The sequence below is a fragment of the Folsomia candida genome, unplaced genomic scaffold (genome assembly GCF_002217175.1).
Source record: "Folsomia candida strain VU population unplaced genomic scaffold, ASM221717v1 Fcan01_Sc002, whole genome shotgun sequence".
NCBI classification, from domain to species: domain Eukaryota; kingdom Metazoa; phylum Arthropoda; class Collembola; order Entomobryomorpha; family Isotomidae; genus Folsomia; species Folsomia candida.
In genome coordinates, this window is record NW_019091194.1 from 121,502 (window position 1) to 140,075 (window position 18,574).

An 18,574-nucleotide genomic window follows, 5' to 3' on the forward strand; every position below is an offset into this window, starting at 1 on the left:
TTAAGTAAGTTATGTAATAACCGAAAACTCTACAAACCACTAGCTCAGTCTTTCTTCCCTGGACTTGAAACGCGTTACTGTTATTCTTAACTCGTAATATTATTGGAAGGTTTGTTATGTAACCTTCATTAAAACTTGGTAAATACACAAGTTCAGTGGTTCAAATTATGTAGAAATGTTCGTGGTTTGGTCTGGTCGATACGAATGAATATGGTAATAAAAACATCAACTCACTAGCTCTCCCGACCGCTTGGACTGCTCGAACGCCTTTTCGGAACGTGGCCACTGGAAAATTGGACAAAGTTTGGTTAATCATGAGAGACCCAAGCGTTGTAATTAATCGTTGTATTTAATTTAGTAAATGTAAATGGGTTAAACCACACAACATTTAAATACATATTGGGGGTATTCATTGCGAATTCGCACTATTAGGAAAAAAATTAGGATTGCAAAATCTGCGAATTTTTGCAACTTCCAGGTTAGTGTTTACTGTTCAGCCTGTCTCAATTCCTTGGAAATTTTTCTGAGAGGTTATTTCGTTTTTGGAAAATAGTGTAAACTATCTGCCAGGAAACCTTTAAGATTTTTTTCAGACTATTAACACCGGCTGAACAATAGTTCGCAATTTTTCTTCAAACTTACGTTGCCATCCAAGTTCGTAATGAATACCCCTATTATGCATATATTATATTTGCGTAGATATATTATCCTCCCCCCTTGTTAAAAATATTTCCGAAAAAATAGACCAGTTTAAAGAAAGAAAAGTATGGGCAAAAAGTTATGAAAAAATAAGTTTTGGACCATGTTATACAGTAGATTTCTGTTAATTTTTATGGAAATTTAAGAGTATTTTGAGTGGAAAATAATAGAGTGGAAAAGAAATGAAACAAAAAAGAAAGAAAATAAGTCAGAAGTATGCTGATTTTAGTGCAGCTTTCTCCACAAACTTTCTCCACAGGGCAGCAAAGGATTAAAAACAATGCTCAAAATCGCACTCCATCGTGTTTCATTACCCTCATTACTACTTCGCCCACTTGAAATGGCTAAATCCTTATTCTGCATCATAAGAAGCATTCCGATATCTGCGCAATGGTGAATTTTTACAAAACAATAACAACCACAGTGGCGCCAACTTCAAAATTCAAAACCTCTTCTACATACACGAGTCAATTAATTATAATAATCTGTAAGTAAATGTGTAAACGTGTACGAAAAAAACTAGGACTAAATAACATGTAAAAATCACATGGACAAGTTTACAAGTAAATATTTTGTCAAGTTATTTTTTAACTTACAGTTCTTGCATTTGCACTTTTTTATCAACGTTTCGTCCGTCACGTGGTCATGACACGCTTTGCAGTAAAACCAGGCCCTGTTTGGAACAAATAAGAGAATTATTTGAGAAATATTGGGCTTACTCATGAACAACGTTGTATTTCGTATCGCAACTCATTTAGCAAATGTTGTGAAAATCTAAATATTTCTGCTGTAAGGGGATTCGCAAAATATGTCTTCGCAAATCTACTAGAAACCCATATTTTGACATTATTTCAATGAATTTCTGTAATTTCTCTTGCTGGTGGTAAGTTTGCGAACCAATTTTGCGAAATAAGAACATGCACAATTGCTGGGTAAATTTGCGAAAAAAAATCTCATCGTTTTCCAGCAAAATTTGTTGCAAAATTTCGCAGATCTCGCAAAACTTCGCAAGTTATGCTCAATTTTGCAAGATATGCGAAGGATTAACGCGAGTACGTTCATTATCTCCTTCGAAATCCTTCCATTAATGAAATGAAATGCACCTTTTAACTTCGTCAGCACTTTGCGCAATGAAAAATCCGACCGTGTTGGCTTGAATTTTCCCAATCCGTGGATTTATTTGGATCTTGGCGTCGCCTCCTTCCTCAGACTTGGTTTCCATTGCGAGCAGTAAGAGCTTCAGCTTGACGAAACACAGCCTACGAAAGAATCACATGACACAATTAATGGCATACTTAAGCTAGAACTGGATGAATCATCGTCAAACTCACCACATTTTTAATCATTTCTCGTCTCTGGAAATTTATTTTAAAATTCTGAACGACAAATTTGCAGTCAGTAAGGTGACTAATGGAATGACGGTAAGTTTTTTAAGTCAGTTTTGATTAGTTCCAATTTTTCCGAAGGCTTCTTAAACTTGAAATCTTCTTCAAAAACTGTTAAAATCTGGGGTGTATATTTCCAAAATTCGACGATGTATATTTTGCAAAATCTATAGTATATATTTTAAAATCTGAAATGTACATTTTTCAAAAATTGGCGCTGATCTGCTCTACAAATTTTGTGATCAAATTTTATGATCAAATTTTATATCGTCCAGAATTTTAAAAATAAATTTCCAGAGCCGAGAAATGATAAAAAATGCGATAATTTTTGACGATTTTGAAAACGAGTCATCATATTAAACGACTAATAATAATAATTTTAGTGTATACTCTGATGCTTGAGGAAAGGTCATTCCGACGAAGGAAGGGCTAAGCGTTTCAGTGTACATCTCACACCCGGTGCCTTGCAGGTAGTCATTCTGCCATGCTTGAGTGTCAGGGGACTGAAATGACCAAAAATTGTTTATGCCTTCTCATTAACACGATTTTATAGCACTTTAACACCCACCGTTTTAAAGGATCTCATCGCAAATAAATTGGCCATCATGGTCGAAAAACCAGGAGCCAGACAGGATTGCGCGATGAATCCTAGTTTGAGCTGAAAATAATAATTACACAGGTTAATTAACCAATTAGAGCAGGAATCGAGCATCATTTCATTAAAGGTTTACCTCGGCAAGGCAAATCACATCGTCACCACGCTTCCAGTCCCAACTGGGAATATTTAGCAGGTACGCCTAGGAAAATACATAAATTTGCATATTAATTTGTTACGATTTTGCATATTCAAACATTGCAAAACCCTCTGTATGTAACTAACTATCAACACCTTTTGATTACTACTTTTTAGTCTCACACCAACAATTATTTGGTGTTGATTAGTCATAAAAAGTATCACTTTTCATAAAATCCTGGCTCGTTTGTGAAAGTGGTGAAAGTCGGTCAGAGACTAATTTGACGAGGGCTCAGCCATCGTAACCTTCCCGAAGGGTTCGAAACGACTTTACTCAACCACTCTGGCTAATTGGCAAGATTATACGACCACCAACTGCTGCTAACTCTCTCGTCACCAGAATTTTATGACTGAATTACTATTCAATTATTACCTTATTATGATATTGCATCAACTGGATGATGACGCGAACCTCGTCGCTAAAATTTTCTACAGGGAAAAAGAAAATGCATTTTTAACCGTTATTAGATTTACTTTCCTCGTGAGCTACTTAAGCGAAGTGCATCACGCCATTTATTCAAATTTGTGGGTATAACTTACTGATGGAAATGACTCTCATAATGTTGGCAGCATCCTAGAAATCGGGAAGATAGGAGTGAATTTGAACCTTCTACCAGTGGCCGCGGAAGCTTGAGGGGACAAAGAGGGACAATGTCCCTACGGTTATTCGATGTCCGCATCATCTCCCCACCTTATGTAAACCCGTCCCTCCCTTAATCATACAATGGTAATGTCCCCAGAGATTCCCACGGCTTCCGCGGCCACTTCAGAGATGTTCCATTTGTTAAGAGATACAGTGACGGCGGAAGTGTGGGGACGGAGGGGCAATATTCCCACGCATATTCGACGTCCCCATCTTATATAAACCCGTCCCTCCCCCCATCCTACAATGACAATGTCCCCCGATGTCCCCACGGCTTCCGCGGCCACTTCAGAGATGTTCCATTTGTTAAGAGATACAGTGACGGCGGAAGTGTGGGGACGGAGGGGCAATATTCCCACGCATATTCGACGTCCCCATCTTATATAAACCCGTCCCTCCCCCCATCCTACAATGACAATGTCCCCCGATGTCCCCACGGCTTCCGCGGCCACTTCAGAGATGTTCCATTTGTTAAGAGATACAGTGACGGCGGAAGTGTGGGGACGGAGGGACAATGTCCCCACGGTTATTCGATGTCCCCATCTTATATAAACCCTCCCCCCATCCTACAATGGCAATGTCCCCTTATGTCCCCACAACTTCCGGGGCCACTGCGTATCAGAGATGTGTAAATGTACTTACCTCAGCATCCGGGTCTTGGCAATACTTGTTCGCCAGCACGAGGCAAGCATCCGCCTCATGGACCTACATTAAGATCACACAAGCGTTAATTTCATCATGCACCTGTTCCCCAAGTCCATTAAATCACAACGTGTTAGAGATATTAAAAATAAACTTTTTTCTCTCAAATGTAGATCACAAGCAGGCAAGCAAGCTTGTAACTTTTAGCACAAAGCATTCACTGTTTATTTAAGCCGAACAAGCATTAGGCGACGAAGAGCTAAATAAATATTATGTGTTTCATAACCGACTTTTGTGCAGTACGGAAGCACGGTGTTAAAAGCGTTTTACAAAAAAATTGTACAATTTTCAGACTTACAAGGGAACGTACCAAGGTGTCAAATGAGTCGAGTTTTCATTAATTTTTTAGTCACCCAATTTGTAGCGGAAATAAGTAATGTTTCTGAGAATTAGTTATGCAGAATTGAATTTTTTGTATGTAAAGAGCCCCCCACACTTGAAATTATGCAAATAGGTACACTCGTCACAGATTTAGTCCCAACAACTTGACCAAAAGTAAATTTTACACGGAAATTACTTCACTTTACTGAAAAAGTCATGCAAATTTTTCCATGCATTTTGTCATGCTGGTATTGACCCTTAACTTGTTTAACACCATGGTACGTTCCCTTGTCAGATGAAGAAATAATGTCAAAATAATTCTTAAATTAACGTAATTTTAAGAAATTATTGCTGCAATAACTCATGTTTTTTTTCATGCAGAATAAATGACACAAATACATGTATGATGATGACCCTACGAAATATTTTCTGTAAAATGTTCTACTTAATCTGGTGTTTTATCCTTTTTTATGTGTACCAACTCGATAAAAATATGAGCACTACGGGAAATTTATGACTGTGTCAAAACTGCACCGCCAGCAAAACGTGGGATCATCCTACTTTCTCTTTTTCCAAGAGAAATTGGGGTGCCAGGAATCTCGCATAACTTTCCTTCAACTTTTGCAAATAGTTGGATCTTTCATCCACCTTACCGACCACATTACATTCTGAATTCTAATCTCAACGGGATGCAGAAAAGAATATAGTGTGTGCACCAGTGGCCGCGGAAGGTGTGGGGACATGTACATTGAGCGTACATTGAGAAGTTTTACGAGATTTCGCAAAAATTTGGCTAGAAAACCATGATTTTTTTTCGCAAATTTACCCAGCAATTGGGCATGTTCTTATTTCGCAAAATTATTTCTCAAACTCATCCTCACCAGAAAGAGATAATCTTTGAAAACAATGTCGAAATTGGTGTCTTTAGTAGATTTGCGAAGTCATATTTTGCGAATCCCTTCGGGACATAATTTTTTGATTTTCGCAAGTTTTCTAAATTATTTGCGATGCGAAATTAGACATTGTCGTGAGTACGCCCATTGTAGGAGAGGGGAAGGACGGGTTTATATAAGATGGGGAGATGATGGGGACATCGCATAACCGTGGGGACATTGTCCCTCTGTCCCCTCACCCTTCCGCGGCCACTGCTGCATGCTATTCCAAGTTTTGCAGCTCATTTCCCTTGAGACACTGAATTTTTGTGGATCATTGTTCCTTCTCCTCGGACAAAACTCTTGGCTTGGGATGAACAATAATTTATGGTGAGGTGGTGGTGGTGGTAGGTGGAATGTGGAATGTGGGAGAAATTGTGGAGATCAATCAACGTCATCGAAAACAATACTGTATAACTATTCGGTAATCCTGGTGGTTACAGGGATGCATTTTGCTTACGAACAATGGAGGTCTCCCAGTATACGCTCTCCGATTTTGAGACAACTATGGTCTGTGAATTAAAATTAGATATAATTTTGTGTGCATTTCTTTAAAATAATTAGGCCTAATTATAAAATAGCCACCCTATTGCCAATCTATCGAAAATTTAAGAAGTATTAAATTTGCAAAAGACACGATCTCCCAATGGGCACTTTTAGCAGAGATATTTGCATCCCAGGAGGAGAAAGCGCGCAGCAAATTTCGAAAGTGTAAAATTTGTCGCCTTTAAGGCGCGTTTTCTCCTCTTCGGATGCAAATATTTCGGCCAAATGTGCCCATTGGGAGATCGTGCCTTTCGCAAATTTCATACCAATTAAATTTTCGATCAATTCCTACTAATTTGCCAAAAATCTGAGGCCAATCTGCGGAATCCAGAGACCATACACTGGGAGATCTCCATTGTTAAACAGATTAGTAAACTTTCTTCCTACATACTTTGTGTGTGGGTGAGATGTGAAAACAGCACGTCGGGTATATTGTCATTTCCTTTCTCTCTTTGTAAGTAGGATTGTCTTTCATAATTCATAATTTCGTAACCTTCGCACAACTCAAGTCAAGTTCTCCTTGAATTATTCGGATTTCGAGCCTCTCTTGAGAAGGAGAAAGTCTTTGTGGTGCACAATGCTGAGTGGCCGGCTTACTTTCTCCTTGAGTAAAATTATATAGTACGGGAGAGAAGTGTTGGTTGGACGAGGTGCTAATTTTGATGCAACCTCATTAATTCAATTTTGAATTATTCAACTTTAATCTGATCTCATTTGTAAGTTTCTCTCCGGTCTGGAAATCAGTGGCCGCGGAAGCGGTGAGAATTTTTCGGGGCATTAACATAATTGTGTAGGGAAAGCAAGGGTTCACATAACATGGGGAGATACGTGGTAGGGTTGTCGATTAGGGTGATTGTCCCTCTGTCCCCACACTTCCGCGGCCACTGTGCTTATTAAAGTTTCCCTACTGCGTAAATTTGTATGTATGCTAATACTCATGTATTCGAGTCATGTGAATGTTTAACTCCTAATTTGCATGTAAATATTTCATTGCGAATCTCTGCTCTATTCTGTGCTAAAAAAATATGGTGTAAAGTATGTCACTTGTTGTCACCTTTAAATGACAATTTCATCACCAAAACTATTTACTACTCAATTGCTTCATTAAACTATTTCGAAATTACGAAAGCAACCCATAGCTAAATAGTGGTATTTATGTAGCTGCAAGTTTTTTCTGATGCAAACAATAACGTGTATTTTGTGCTTTACAACAATATATTGTCCACAATTAAGACGTCTTTGTGAGTTTTTCTTGTTTAAACACAGAAACATTAATTACGTACATCAATCAATTGACGAGACAAATTGCTCAACACGACTAAATTGCTCTGCAGCTGCTGCGCTTATTTTCCTTGAAAATGTGCATTTTTTAAAAAACTTTTTTTTTCTAGCCATTTTGCTCGTCATTGGCAGAACAACAACAATCACGAATATATAAATGCGTACATCGAACATTTACACAGTTGACAGTGGATTCGATTACCTTGACCCTTTGCAGGTCCTGTTTTATCCAGTCCGAAAGTCATCAAAGGGTAGAGAAATGCAGAGAAAGAGATGTTTTTTTAGAACGAGGCGACCTAATCTAAATCTTAATCTTAATCTTACGATCGGATTCATAATCGTCCCTTGGAAAAATTCTACCGTTGTGAAATGTCTCTTAAAAAGACCTTGAAAATAAGGAAAATCAGGATGAAAACCTTGAATATTTGCACTTTTGTCTGTAAAACGCAGAATTTCGTAGCGGCGACTTTCTAATTTTCTCTAATTTGCTCACCTTCTAGCTCCAAGTCCGGTGGTTTTCTATGTAAAGTAAGGTTTTGTCAAGAAACTAGGTAGATTGTTATGGTCTGTGCATTAAAACTAGACCATTTTTTGTATTTGTTTCTTATACAAAAATGGTCTAATTGTAAAATACCAACCATAATGAGATCTGTGTGTATTTAAGATTTAAATTGTATGTCGAATTGTTTGTGAACCTCGCAATATTATTTATGTGTTTTCTACCTTATCGTATTCTTATTCTTATTATTAATTATTTCCACCCTATTCATTTGTCATTGATGATACGAAGTAAAACTCAATCATTTAACGTAACTAAATCCAAATAAAGTATGAATGAATACATATTTAATATTTAATATTAGTAGTAATACATAAGTTTATAAGCGGGTTAAAATTTTCAAACCTATAAAAAATAGAAAGTGAAAGTACTAAATTTACGTAATAATAATAATCTACGAAGAAGATCTATGAGCGAGAAATATAAAAATTTAGTCAATGATGGAATGTATTAGTATGCATTTTGCTCTGCAAATTAAGATTTTTATCAAATTTTACTCTCATCAAAAAGGGTAAGAAATTCGGGGGTAAGAAATACATCGACTAAAAGCAACAATGCTAATTAATTAATTAAGTATTGCTAATTATATGGTAAAGAATGGGGAATAAATTGATAAAACATGTTAGTTTCTTTTCCTTTAAACCTTGAAAATATTTTGAAAATATTTTGTCTACATTTTAAAATTAATTAAATGGATCATACGAAGCAAACAGAAACGGTTAAGATTTTTTTTTTGGTTTTTAAAGCTGTTTAAGAAAGAAAGTAAGAGTAATATTATTATTGGAAAAAGGGGGGGGGGTCTGAAGGGGGATATAATCCTCTAACCTTGACTCTCTCAAGATCACCACTGCACATCATACTCCCTTGGAAAAATTTGACCGTCGTATAGTGGCGCTTCAGCAACCCTTCTAACTCCAAATCCGGTTCTTTCCTAATTTTTCCTCATAAAATTTACCATTTGCATATTCCAATCTAATAATTATGAGGAGGATGAAGTAAAATGTTACACAAATCTACGACATTCTCTTCTTCACTTTTTTTAGTATTTGGGTAAAGGTTGTTAGTTTAGTAGTATTTAACTTGTCCTCGACAAGGTATTAATTAATTGTTATTATCATAAATATTACGGTATTTTTTTTATTAGTGCGTGTTAAGTTTTGTGTTAGATGTGAATTATTATCATTATTTTTTTAGAGAAATAATTAATTTAAAAGATGAGAATTTCTTACCGGTGAAGAAAGACTACTTCAACGTCGACATCTTCTCTGTCCTCGTGGAGAAAGTCTTTTAAGAAGTGAGACACGGATTCGTACGTTATGTGTCCACATACGACGATATGCCTACGCAGGTTAAAATTAGATTAGTTTCATACTTATGATGGGTGAAAGTCACTCACAGCTCAAAAATCAAGATAAATGACATATAATGTTCATTTTTACTGACTAAAAGGAGAAAGCGGCTCGTATTTTTAATCGTATTTCGTTTCATTTAGTAAAAAAATATTATAAAAGCAGCCCACTTTCACTTTTTGGTCGTTTTTATCACGACTGACTAAGAGGAGAAAGCAGCTCTTAGTTTTAATCGTATTTCGTATCTCGTTGAATAAAAAATACGTGAATTTTAAACCTAGCTTGCTTTTACTTTTTGGTCGTTATTACGTATCACGACTGGTTAAAAGGAGAAAGCAGCTACTCATTTTTGATCATATTTCGTATCTCGTTTAGTAAGGAAAATACATTAAAAGTAGCTCGCTTTCACTTTTTAGTCGTTATTATTACGACTGTCTAAAAGGAGAAAGCAGCTCTTATTTTTAATCGTATTTCGTCTAATAAAAACATATTAAAGGTAGCCCGCTTTCACCTTTTAGGTCATTATTACATAAAGAAAAAAAATCATAGTGTTGCTTAATGTTTATGTATGAATGGTAAATGTAAAATTTTTGATTTGATGTGACAGAGAAAGTCAAAGTTATTTTTATGTTTGTTTTGTAAAGGTGTCAGTGAGCATGTACACAGAATTCTGCGTGTCTGATAATGCTTTTTGTGTTATATGTTTGTATCCATGTTCGGGGAAAGGTGACATTTTGGGAAAAGGAGGTTGTAAATTGACAAGGTTGAAGCATTAAGCAAGCACAAGTCTAAAATTACTCAAGTTAAACTAACAGTTTTTAAAAGAAAGTGCTCTTAGTAAACACAAAAATAGATACTTATTTCGAACCACTACGGGGGGAAAGTGGTGAGAAAAGAGAAAAGCAAGTGTAAGTAAATAGTGTAACAGGACGGATTTCTTCTCCTTAAAGTACAATTATTTAAATAAGCAAATTTCCCTTACTTTCAAAACGCTAAAAATGTTAATTAATTAATGCAATTTTATTCAGTGTTCCTGCCATAATTTTCCATTTCTTAATTGTCAACTAATACTTGCCACTGAAGAAAGTATTTATTTACGAAAGAGAAAGTTCATTACCTATAAAATACACAAAGTCTGTTTTCTGTTTTCTAGTTGCATCATCATCGACATCATCATCATCATCAATCTCCTCCCATGAGACTACTTTAGCCTCGTCCTCCATGTCATAAATATGTGAGGATTGCATTTTTAAATAGTTAAATATTTAAATACAAAAAGAAAACATAATTATAATCCAATAATTCAATTCCAAAGTCTACTGGCTCACTACAAATTTTCTCTTTTTACTACAACTCTACTCATATTACGTACACGACTAATAATTTTCTATGGAAACAATGTCACTAACTAAATGACACAGTAAATAAGTGGTGTACTGTATACGACTTTCACTATCGGCATGTACACGCAAGCGGACCAATACATACAACAAAGATACACTGCAATAAATAAGTATAGGTGTACGACTACATAGTGTGTTTACGACACATAAATACAGAATAGGCATGCACACATACAAAAATGTGACATGTGGTGGTGAAAAAGAAAGTGAGATAGAGAAATATAGAAACAGCACATTACATTACACAGATTTTTTACTGGAAAATACGAAAAAAGAAAGGACAAGAAATAAAAAAAATTGTGAAAATAGAGAGCACATTTATATGAATTCACATAGACTCGCATGTAAGTAATCTGGTGATTCGTGTTGGGTTTTCAAGAAGAAGAAGAAGAAGAATAAATAGGATACTCCAAAATCTACAGGATTGAATATTTATTTATAAGGTTATTGAGTTAATTCGTTTTGTAAGTTGTGTTAACGTATACACAAGGTTTCACTAGGTATTAAAAAATAAAGTGTTTTTTTTTATTTTTAAATAAAAATTTATAGAATGCTCTAACCTCCTTCCGCGTTCATTCTTTAATGTACCGCCGTACTAATGATGGGAGAAAATTGCATTTTTTTCATATGTGACGCATGTTTTTTTTCATACACAAGATTTTTTTTTGATAGCTTACTTTTGGCCGTGAGCCTATCAAATCGATTATCTCTGAAGACGAGGAAATATAAAAAAGGTGATTAAATAAGCGATAATTTTAAGAAGAATTTTTTTAATTAGTTGGAACAAACCTGGGATGCAGGAGGCAAAAATTGCCTGTAATTATAGATTTTTTAAATAGTTGACTTACAGTATTTCGACTAAAAAATGATTTTTTTAGACGGCTATAATTCACAGACAAGTCTTGGCAATTTCTGTAGTAATTTAAACTATTGGCAATTTTGCATTCACTTAATTTACATATCTTATAAAGTATGTCAGCCAAACAGCCTATGATTTATTAACTGGTTTTAAAAATAAGAAATAAAAATAACTAAATAAAACATCAAAATGGCATAGCTTATTAAAATTTAAGTAAACTACGGTTCGTTCAAAATTAATGTGAAGTAAAAAATGTGGAAGGTTATTTGGCGGATGATTTAATTTTGTTAAAAATACATTATTTTCCAACTTTTACGTTTTAAAATACAGAATATATATGCATAATTAAATCGCTGTCAATGCCAATCAGAAACTTTGGCCGATTGCCCTTTTACAAAATTTTGAACGAACAGTAGTCGATAAAAAAATAATGAAATCATAAACTTTCACCGTAATCTTAAATATTTCAGCCACGATACCAGTCCCAATGAATTAATGTACATACGATTTTCCAACAAAGTAGTCGTGTTAGTTTAATTCCTCGTGTAATTCGTGTCAATTAATTAGAAAGTTAATCATTAATTAAACATCATTTATTTTTATTTTTGGAGTACATAAATATAAATGTAAAAGTGCAACAACAACAACAATAACAACCATATATCAATGCAAAAATTATTTGCATGCAATGTTAAAATGCGAAAAGTTATTGCAGTGTATTTGCAATATTATCAAACTGAGCCATTCAACAACTCATAACGCATGCAAAAATTCGAAATCCTTGTTCTTTTTCGAAATAAAATTAAAAAAACATGTTCTTTTTTTATGAATGCCTAAATGAATTCTTAACTGTTTTTACATGATGTTTTGATGACGTGTGTTGTGGTGCATGGCAAAATTGAGGGCACTCTAAATGTTCAAGTTGTAAATACTTGGTTTATTATTAAGTTAAATATTGGCAAATATGGAAAGCTTGCAAATTATTGTTGTTATATTTTGCTATATTAAAATGTTGTAAAAACACTAAATATTCAAAATCTAGGGAAGCTTTGCGTTTTACTACGTCTACTAGTAAGTAACTAGCAACTGTATAGTATAATGCGACGCGGTAGGATTAAAAATTGGCAAAAATTTAGTATTTACACAAATTCAACCAACTTTCTCTCTCGCACTCTTGATGGTAGTATAGGCACGAGGAGAAAGTTATATTTCAGTATGTGGGTAAACATTTATTTTATGAAGGTGGGTGGTTGTTCTCAAATCTGATTGGGCGGAAGTCAGTATTTTCGTATGTTGAGTATTTAACAAAGGGCGTACTCATGGCAACCTTCGGAAATTTAGCAACATGACTGGGAAAGTGGAGAAATTTTGAAAAAAATACCATTTTTTTGCAAGTTTGTCCAGCGAATGGACATGTTTTTATTTTGGAAAAGTTTTACTGGAAACCTAAACACGATTTTTTTTAGCAAGTTTGCATGGAAGTTATTAGCTCGCCAAACTTTTGCTGGATAACCTTAGTATTTTTTTCCAAGTTTGCCCAGCAAATTGGCATGTTTACATTTCGCAAAATTATTTCGCAAGCTCACCACCAATTACAGAAACTTATGAAAACAATGTCAAAAACCTTTTAGAAATAGATCTGCATTCATATTTTGCGACAGAAATTTTTACAGCTTCACCATTTTGCTAAATCAGTTGCCATGCGAAATAAGACGTTGCTATGAGTACGCCCAATAATTTTTTTTTATTAATTGCGAGCGAATTTTTGTTAGTGGTCAAATATATTTCTGGATGTGGGATAATATGTTTTTGGTTACTTTGAGAATTTGAATTTTAAGAGATAATTTGAACTAGAAAAAGTGACACTAAACGGAAAAGGAAAGTAGTAAGACTGACCTTTTCCCTTGGGGATTGTGCGAACCACCAAATTTTGGCCTATTCCCAAGGATTTCTGAAGGATAATTATACAGATAATCAAATTTTTTTGTTCTATTTTCCGTCTACATGGTATTTTTTATTAAGGGAGGAGTCACTATTTTTTACCAGTAATTTCTGGAATCCAGCTACATATTTAATATATAAACGGTATTAAAAATTTATCATAAAAAAATTTTGACACATCTTTTTTTTTACAATAGCCCGAACCATAGCTTTCAAAAATCCGTATAAGTTCTTATCCATACAATGAAGTATTTCGCTATTTTGACTTCCAAATTTTAATCTATTTTGCTAATTTTTTTTTGCATGTCAAAAAATAAATTTGACTAACAACTTATCGCCAAATACTTGGCGCACATGGGCGTTGGTTCGGGCTAAAAATGAAATATTGACCATATTCTTACCTAGCGAAAACGGCCTACAGCGTCAGAAAAAGAAAAGTTTGAAGTACATTTAGAAAAATATTCTTGATAAGTAGATATGTTCATGGTTAATTTTTTCTTAATTTAGCAAATTGTGTGTCGCCTACCAAATAATTAGTGAAAGTGCATGACATTCAACATTTACGAACAGTAACAGAGAAAGAAAACTGCACTTCCTACCCCTAAAACATTTTGGAATGTACAAAAAACCGAAAAGTTGCACAATTATAAAACACAGACAAACAAATACTACATGATAAATAGCAAGCTACGAAAAAACTCTAAATGTAAATTACCTGGTAAAATAATTTTATAAAATCTCACTCTTTTTTGTTCTAATGTCGACAATAATTTTAATCGTGAAACAAAAAGCATTTGTCAAACATGATAACATTATGCAAAACCAAACAACATTTAAGTAATTAATAATTATTATATGCACTGGCCGCGGAAGGGTGTGGACAGAGGGGCACAGTTTTTCGATGTCCCCATCATTAATATAAACCCCTACAATTTTAAAGTGCCCAGATGTCCTCCCCGCTTCCGCGGCCACTGATTGATTATATATATGCATAGTCGAAGTAGACTTGTCATTCTTTTTAAATTTACATATTTATGCTAATGTGGCAACACGTGGTTGGTTGATTGATGAGCATGCCATTTTGATGATACGTACAAGATAATCATAACAATGAACCAATTTGACTGGTTGGCTGGCTTCACTAATTTTTCGTATTGAAATAAGTATTGCCACGTCTTGAATCAGAATTATTTAGGATTGCACGACTAATAATCCATGGAAGGAATCTGTCAGAAAAAGGCTTACCAAACCAACGAGGAGGAAGAACACGAGGAACGTTCTTCCCAGGACGGTAGTGCAATATACGTCTCCATATCCCACCGTGGACATGGTTACGATGAGAAAGTACACACATGTCCAGTACGAGATGCGATGCGGATTCTCAAAGTCTAACGGGTCACCAGAATTCTCCAACTATTCAAAGTGAAAGCACAAGTTTTAAGGATGTTAATTAGTTTAAAACAGAGGGAGAGAAAGTCGAGTCGTACTTATTTTACTTTGGCCAAACTCTAGCAATTATATAAACTTGGGGGACAGTGTTTCGGGTGAAAGTAACGATTAAAAGTAAATAGGGGGGAGAAAGTGGTTTCTTGCAGGTAAATATTTTGACTTGAAAGAAATTAAGATCTGCCGTGCATACTTCATACGGCGCGTGGCTAGATGACGCAGATTTATTGCACTTTCTCCCAGTTTTTGCACCTTATCCCAGTTTCTAGCACTTTCTCACAGTTTCATCCACTTTCTCCCAGTTCCTTGCACCTCTAATTTCTTGCATTGCTTGTTTTGCAGTGCAAGAAATATAGCAAATTGGACCTCTTTTGTCCTCAAATTTTGATCGTTCTTACCAGTGTTTCGGGTGAAAGTAACGAAGAAGTGCAAGAAATAGCAGGGAGAAAGTGGTTTCTTGCAGGTAAATATTTTGACCTACAAGAAATGTAAGGTGCAGGAAACTATGTCCCGCCGCTATATTTCATACGGCGTGTAGCCAGATGGCGCATATTTCTTGCACTTTCTCCCACTTTCTTGCACCTCACATATCTTGCTTTGCCCTGCAGGAAATGTAATAAACCCGCCAGAACCGAAACACTGTTGTCCTCACAGACATGGGAGTAAACTTGATAATGAAATTTCTTCATTCATCAATTCCCTTTATACGTACGGAGGAGAATAATAAAGAATGCAAATTACGAGAGCAGAGCGCGACTTGTAACGCGGAGAGAAAGCAAGCAACTCAATTCTCTTTGAAGACGAGTTACACCAAGGACACCAGAGTCAGAATAGAATACTAATTAAGACATAATGGAGGACGTTTAGGGGAGGAAATCTCTACTCGTGTCAAAAGTGGTGAGTGGGTAAAAAGAAGTCTGGATTAGAAAGTGGGGACAACTTTTACTCTTCTTTTTTATTCGTGACTGCCACACTTTCACTTTCTTTTCTATGAGACAAGTAAAGTGAAAGTAACGTATTTTTCTGCTTCGTTTCTTGCTTTCGTACTTTCTCTTTTGGGGAAAAGTGCGCATTTGTTGGCGTTGTAACATTTATATGGAATGAATACGGAAAAAAATTGAAAGTGAAAGTTGGGCAAATATTTATCATGTGGATAATTTTCTATGAGATCAACTAAGGTGAAAGTAACGGTTTTTCTTCGTCATCTTTTACTTTCTCTCGTGCGGAAAAAGTGCATATTTTTTGGGGCAATGGAACATTTACATGGGATTTTCATGGGAAACGAAAAAATTAAAAGTGAAAGTTGGACACGAATTTATTTACCAAGTGGATAATTCCTGCAGCAGTGAGCCAAACTGAAATGAAGATGGACACGAGCTGAGCGAGTCTTATTGAGCTTGACGTTTTGAGAACGCTGTAATAAAAATTGTTTTTACGAGCGTGTAAATATTTAATAAAAATATTTATAAAAATCTTTAGTAAAAAATTTCAAATATTAATCATTTTTTTTTAAATTCCCTTACTTAAGATACTGAAGGATGTCTGGAACAGTCATGAGTCGAAGGGCTCGAAGAAATCGGAGTCCGATCCACGTTCGATTCAAATAGATGGACACAAAGGACGGCGGAATTGTAAAGTAATCCACGAACGAGTACCTGCCAAGCGTTAAGGTAAACATTGATTTATTACGTTTAACAGTCAATTAATTTATTCAAATTCCAATGTCACACTTACATCTCCAACATGAACCACAATTTATCCGATGCTGCTATAAACTGGAAATACATTGATGGATAATTTAAATTATTATGTTTTTATTTTATCTTCTCGAGTATTTTCATAAAAGTTGCCATAAATCGCATATGATAAGGCAAATTTTACCATCGTTCAATATTTTTATAGGGGGAATCCGTAAATACGTCGTGTGTCACTAATGTCGATTTTTAAGCGGGATTACGAAAACTTGATATATTTTTTAAAATTTCTAGCTTTCACCTAAACTCTGCAGCCTTACAGAAGATTTTGAACCCAAAATATGAGCAAAATTATCCCCTAACGAGATAAGATCTATGTATCTCATCGATTAGATCGTATATCATTTATGATATCGTAATCAAATTCTCCACCCACCCAACTTTCTCCAGATTGATCGAATTAACCTTTTCCCTCCTGGATGGACCCAGAAGACAATCTTTATTACAACTTATTACGTCCCTAATATAGGGATTTCCTTTCCTCTTTGAATAAGTATATCCATCCTTCCTTCACACGGTCCATATCTACCTAGTTGGCCCCCTCTGTAATGATGATCAATACTATTACACGGGACCTCACTATCCCATCCTGTGACTGCTAATCGAAAATCAATGAATGATGGCTGCCTCCTCCTCCTCCTACCTCTTTGCCTGGCTGCCTATATAAATACTCGTGGTGGTCGTCGTCGGGGGAGTTAATAGGTGGATTGGAGCAAATTACAAAATTACAAAAGCAGAAGTCTCCTTCATGAAAAGGGCAGAGTTGACGGTGTAGTTATCTGGTTGGCAAAGGTAGTGGTGGGCATGAAGGCATACATGGTAATGATCACAGGGTGGATATGAATTTATTTAAGAAAAATGGCTGGAATATGTATTTAATATTTATAAAAACAACGCGAAAATATTGATGAACTGTGTGCAAAAAATAAAATTACAAAATTTGTACTTCTTAATATAATGCATTTATGTAAAATCGCTGAAATATATGCCTAATATTTAAAAAAAGACGTCGAAATATTTATGAAAAATGTATGAATGATAAGAATTTTTCTAAATTTTGAAAATAATGCTCTGGATTTTTCAAGAGCTTCAATATCTTCGAGCCAAAAAATTTCGTCTCGTATCGAATATCATTTAAATATCTACAAAATATATGCATTTTTGAAAAAAAATCTCAAATATTTACGTATTTTTCAAACAATGGCGAAAATATTTGTAAATATATTTATATATCTGGAAACCTAGTAATATGTGGCAATTTGTGTGCTCCATGAAAGTTAACACGCCCAAAGTTTGACCATCGGTCCTTATCAAATGGAAAAGTTCAAAATATTGAATACATATCCGACCTCTGAAAATGATGATAATGGGGAGGAAGACAATGAGGAAAATAAAGCAAAGTGCTCGCTCACCCTAATGAAAAAGTAGACCATGAAAAATATGTTGAATGCTAAATCTATCTGCTGCGTCACATTCTCGCTCCACTCTTGGCATTTCTCCACACCCACTCTGCAAATGACAAAGAGAGAAAAAGTTATTACGCTTAATCCTCACTGATAATGCTCCCAGGTCATTTTTCATCTTTTACCCGGTGGAACATTGACACAGTAATTTTTCACAAAGAGAAAGTAAACTTACGAAGAAGCGTCTACAAAGTATATCACCAATGATGCAATACTGAGTTTAAAGACGAGCACCACCTGAAATACAGAGAAATAGAAATAATTATTGATCAAAACTGATAAAATAGTATGAAATATTGCCGGTAGGAATCATAAAATGCCAATATTATTATTGTAGTTGTTATTAATGCAGCCTTATTTTAGTGTTTTGGGTGAAAGTAACCAAGAAGTGCAAGAAATAACGTGGAGAAAGTGTTTTTTTGCAGGTAAATATTTTGACCTGCAAGAAACGCAAAGCGTAAAGAAACTACTTATTGTTTCTACACTTCATACAGCGAG

The 18,574-nt window shown here is 35.1% G+C and overlaps 1 protein-coding gene across 26 annotated transcripts in view; it reads right to left on the reverse strand.

The window, feature by feature from the left end:
- The window catches only part of LOC110844267 (calcium-activated potassium channel slowpoke), a 65,577-nt gene that overhangs the window by 15,772 nt on the left and 31,231 nt on the right, over window positions 1-18,574 (reverse strand). For 10 of the 26 annotated variants that reach the window (XM_035847311.1, XM_035847315.1, XM_035847310.1 and 7 more), the window contains 21 exons: window positions 18,252-18,313; window positions 18,026-18,122; window positions 16,594-16,634; window positions 16,383-16,514; window positions 16,183-16,273; window positions 14,659-14,826; window positions 11,403-11,427; window positions 11,291-11,322; window positions 11,174-11,208; window positions 9,091-9,201; window positions 8,687-8,792; window positions 4,163-4,225; window positions 3,418-3,451; window positions 3,251-3,306; window positions 2,816-2,881; window positions 2,653-2,742; window positions 2,475-2,587; window positions 1,803-1,958; window positions 1,296-1,372; window positions 1,014-1,082; window positions 235-285 (listed from right to left, as the gene is read on the reverse strand). In XM_035847311.1, the coding sequence (XP_035703204.1) occupies window positions 235-285; window positions 1,014-1,082; window positions 1,296-1,372; window positions 1,803-1,958; window positions 2,475-2,587; window positions 2,653-2,742; window positions 2,816-2,881; window positions 3,251-3,306; window positions 3,418-3,451; window positions 4,163-4,225; window positions 8,687-8,792; window positions 9,091-9,201; window positions 11,174-11,208; window positions 11,291-11,322; window positions 11,403-11,427; window positions 14,659-14,826; window positions 16,183-16,273; window positions 16,383-16,514; window positions 16,594-16,634; window positions 18,026-18,122; window positions 18,252-18,313 (1,675 nt within the window). Of the gene's footprint in view, window positions 1-234; window positions 286-1,013; window positions 1,083-1,295; window positions 1,373-1,802; window positions 1,959-2,474; window positions 2,588-2,652; window positions 2,743-2,815; window positions 2,882-3,250; window positions 3,307-3,417; window positions 3,452-4,162; window positions 4,226-7,504; window positions 7,523-7,626; window positions 7,689-7,795; window positions 7,822-8,686; window positions 8,793-9,090; window positions 9,202-11,173; window positions 11,209-11,290; window positions 11,323-11,402; window positions 11,428-13,368; window positions 13,424-13,515; window positions 13,536-13,814; window positions 13,829-14,658; window positions 14,827-16,182; window positions 16,274-16,382; window positions 16,515-16,593; window positions 16,635-18,025; window positions 18,123-18,251; window positions 18,314-18,574 lie in introns of all 26 variants that reach the window. The other 16 variants (XM_035847330.1, XM_035847325.1, XM_035847327.1 and 13 more) reach the window with 6 other exon arrangements.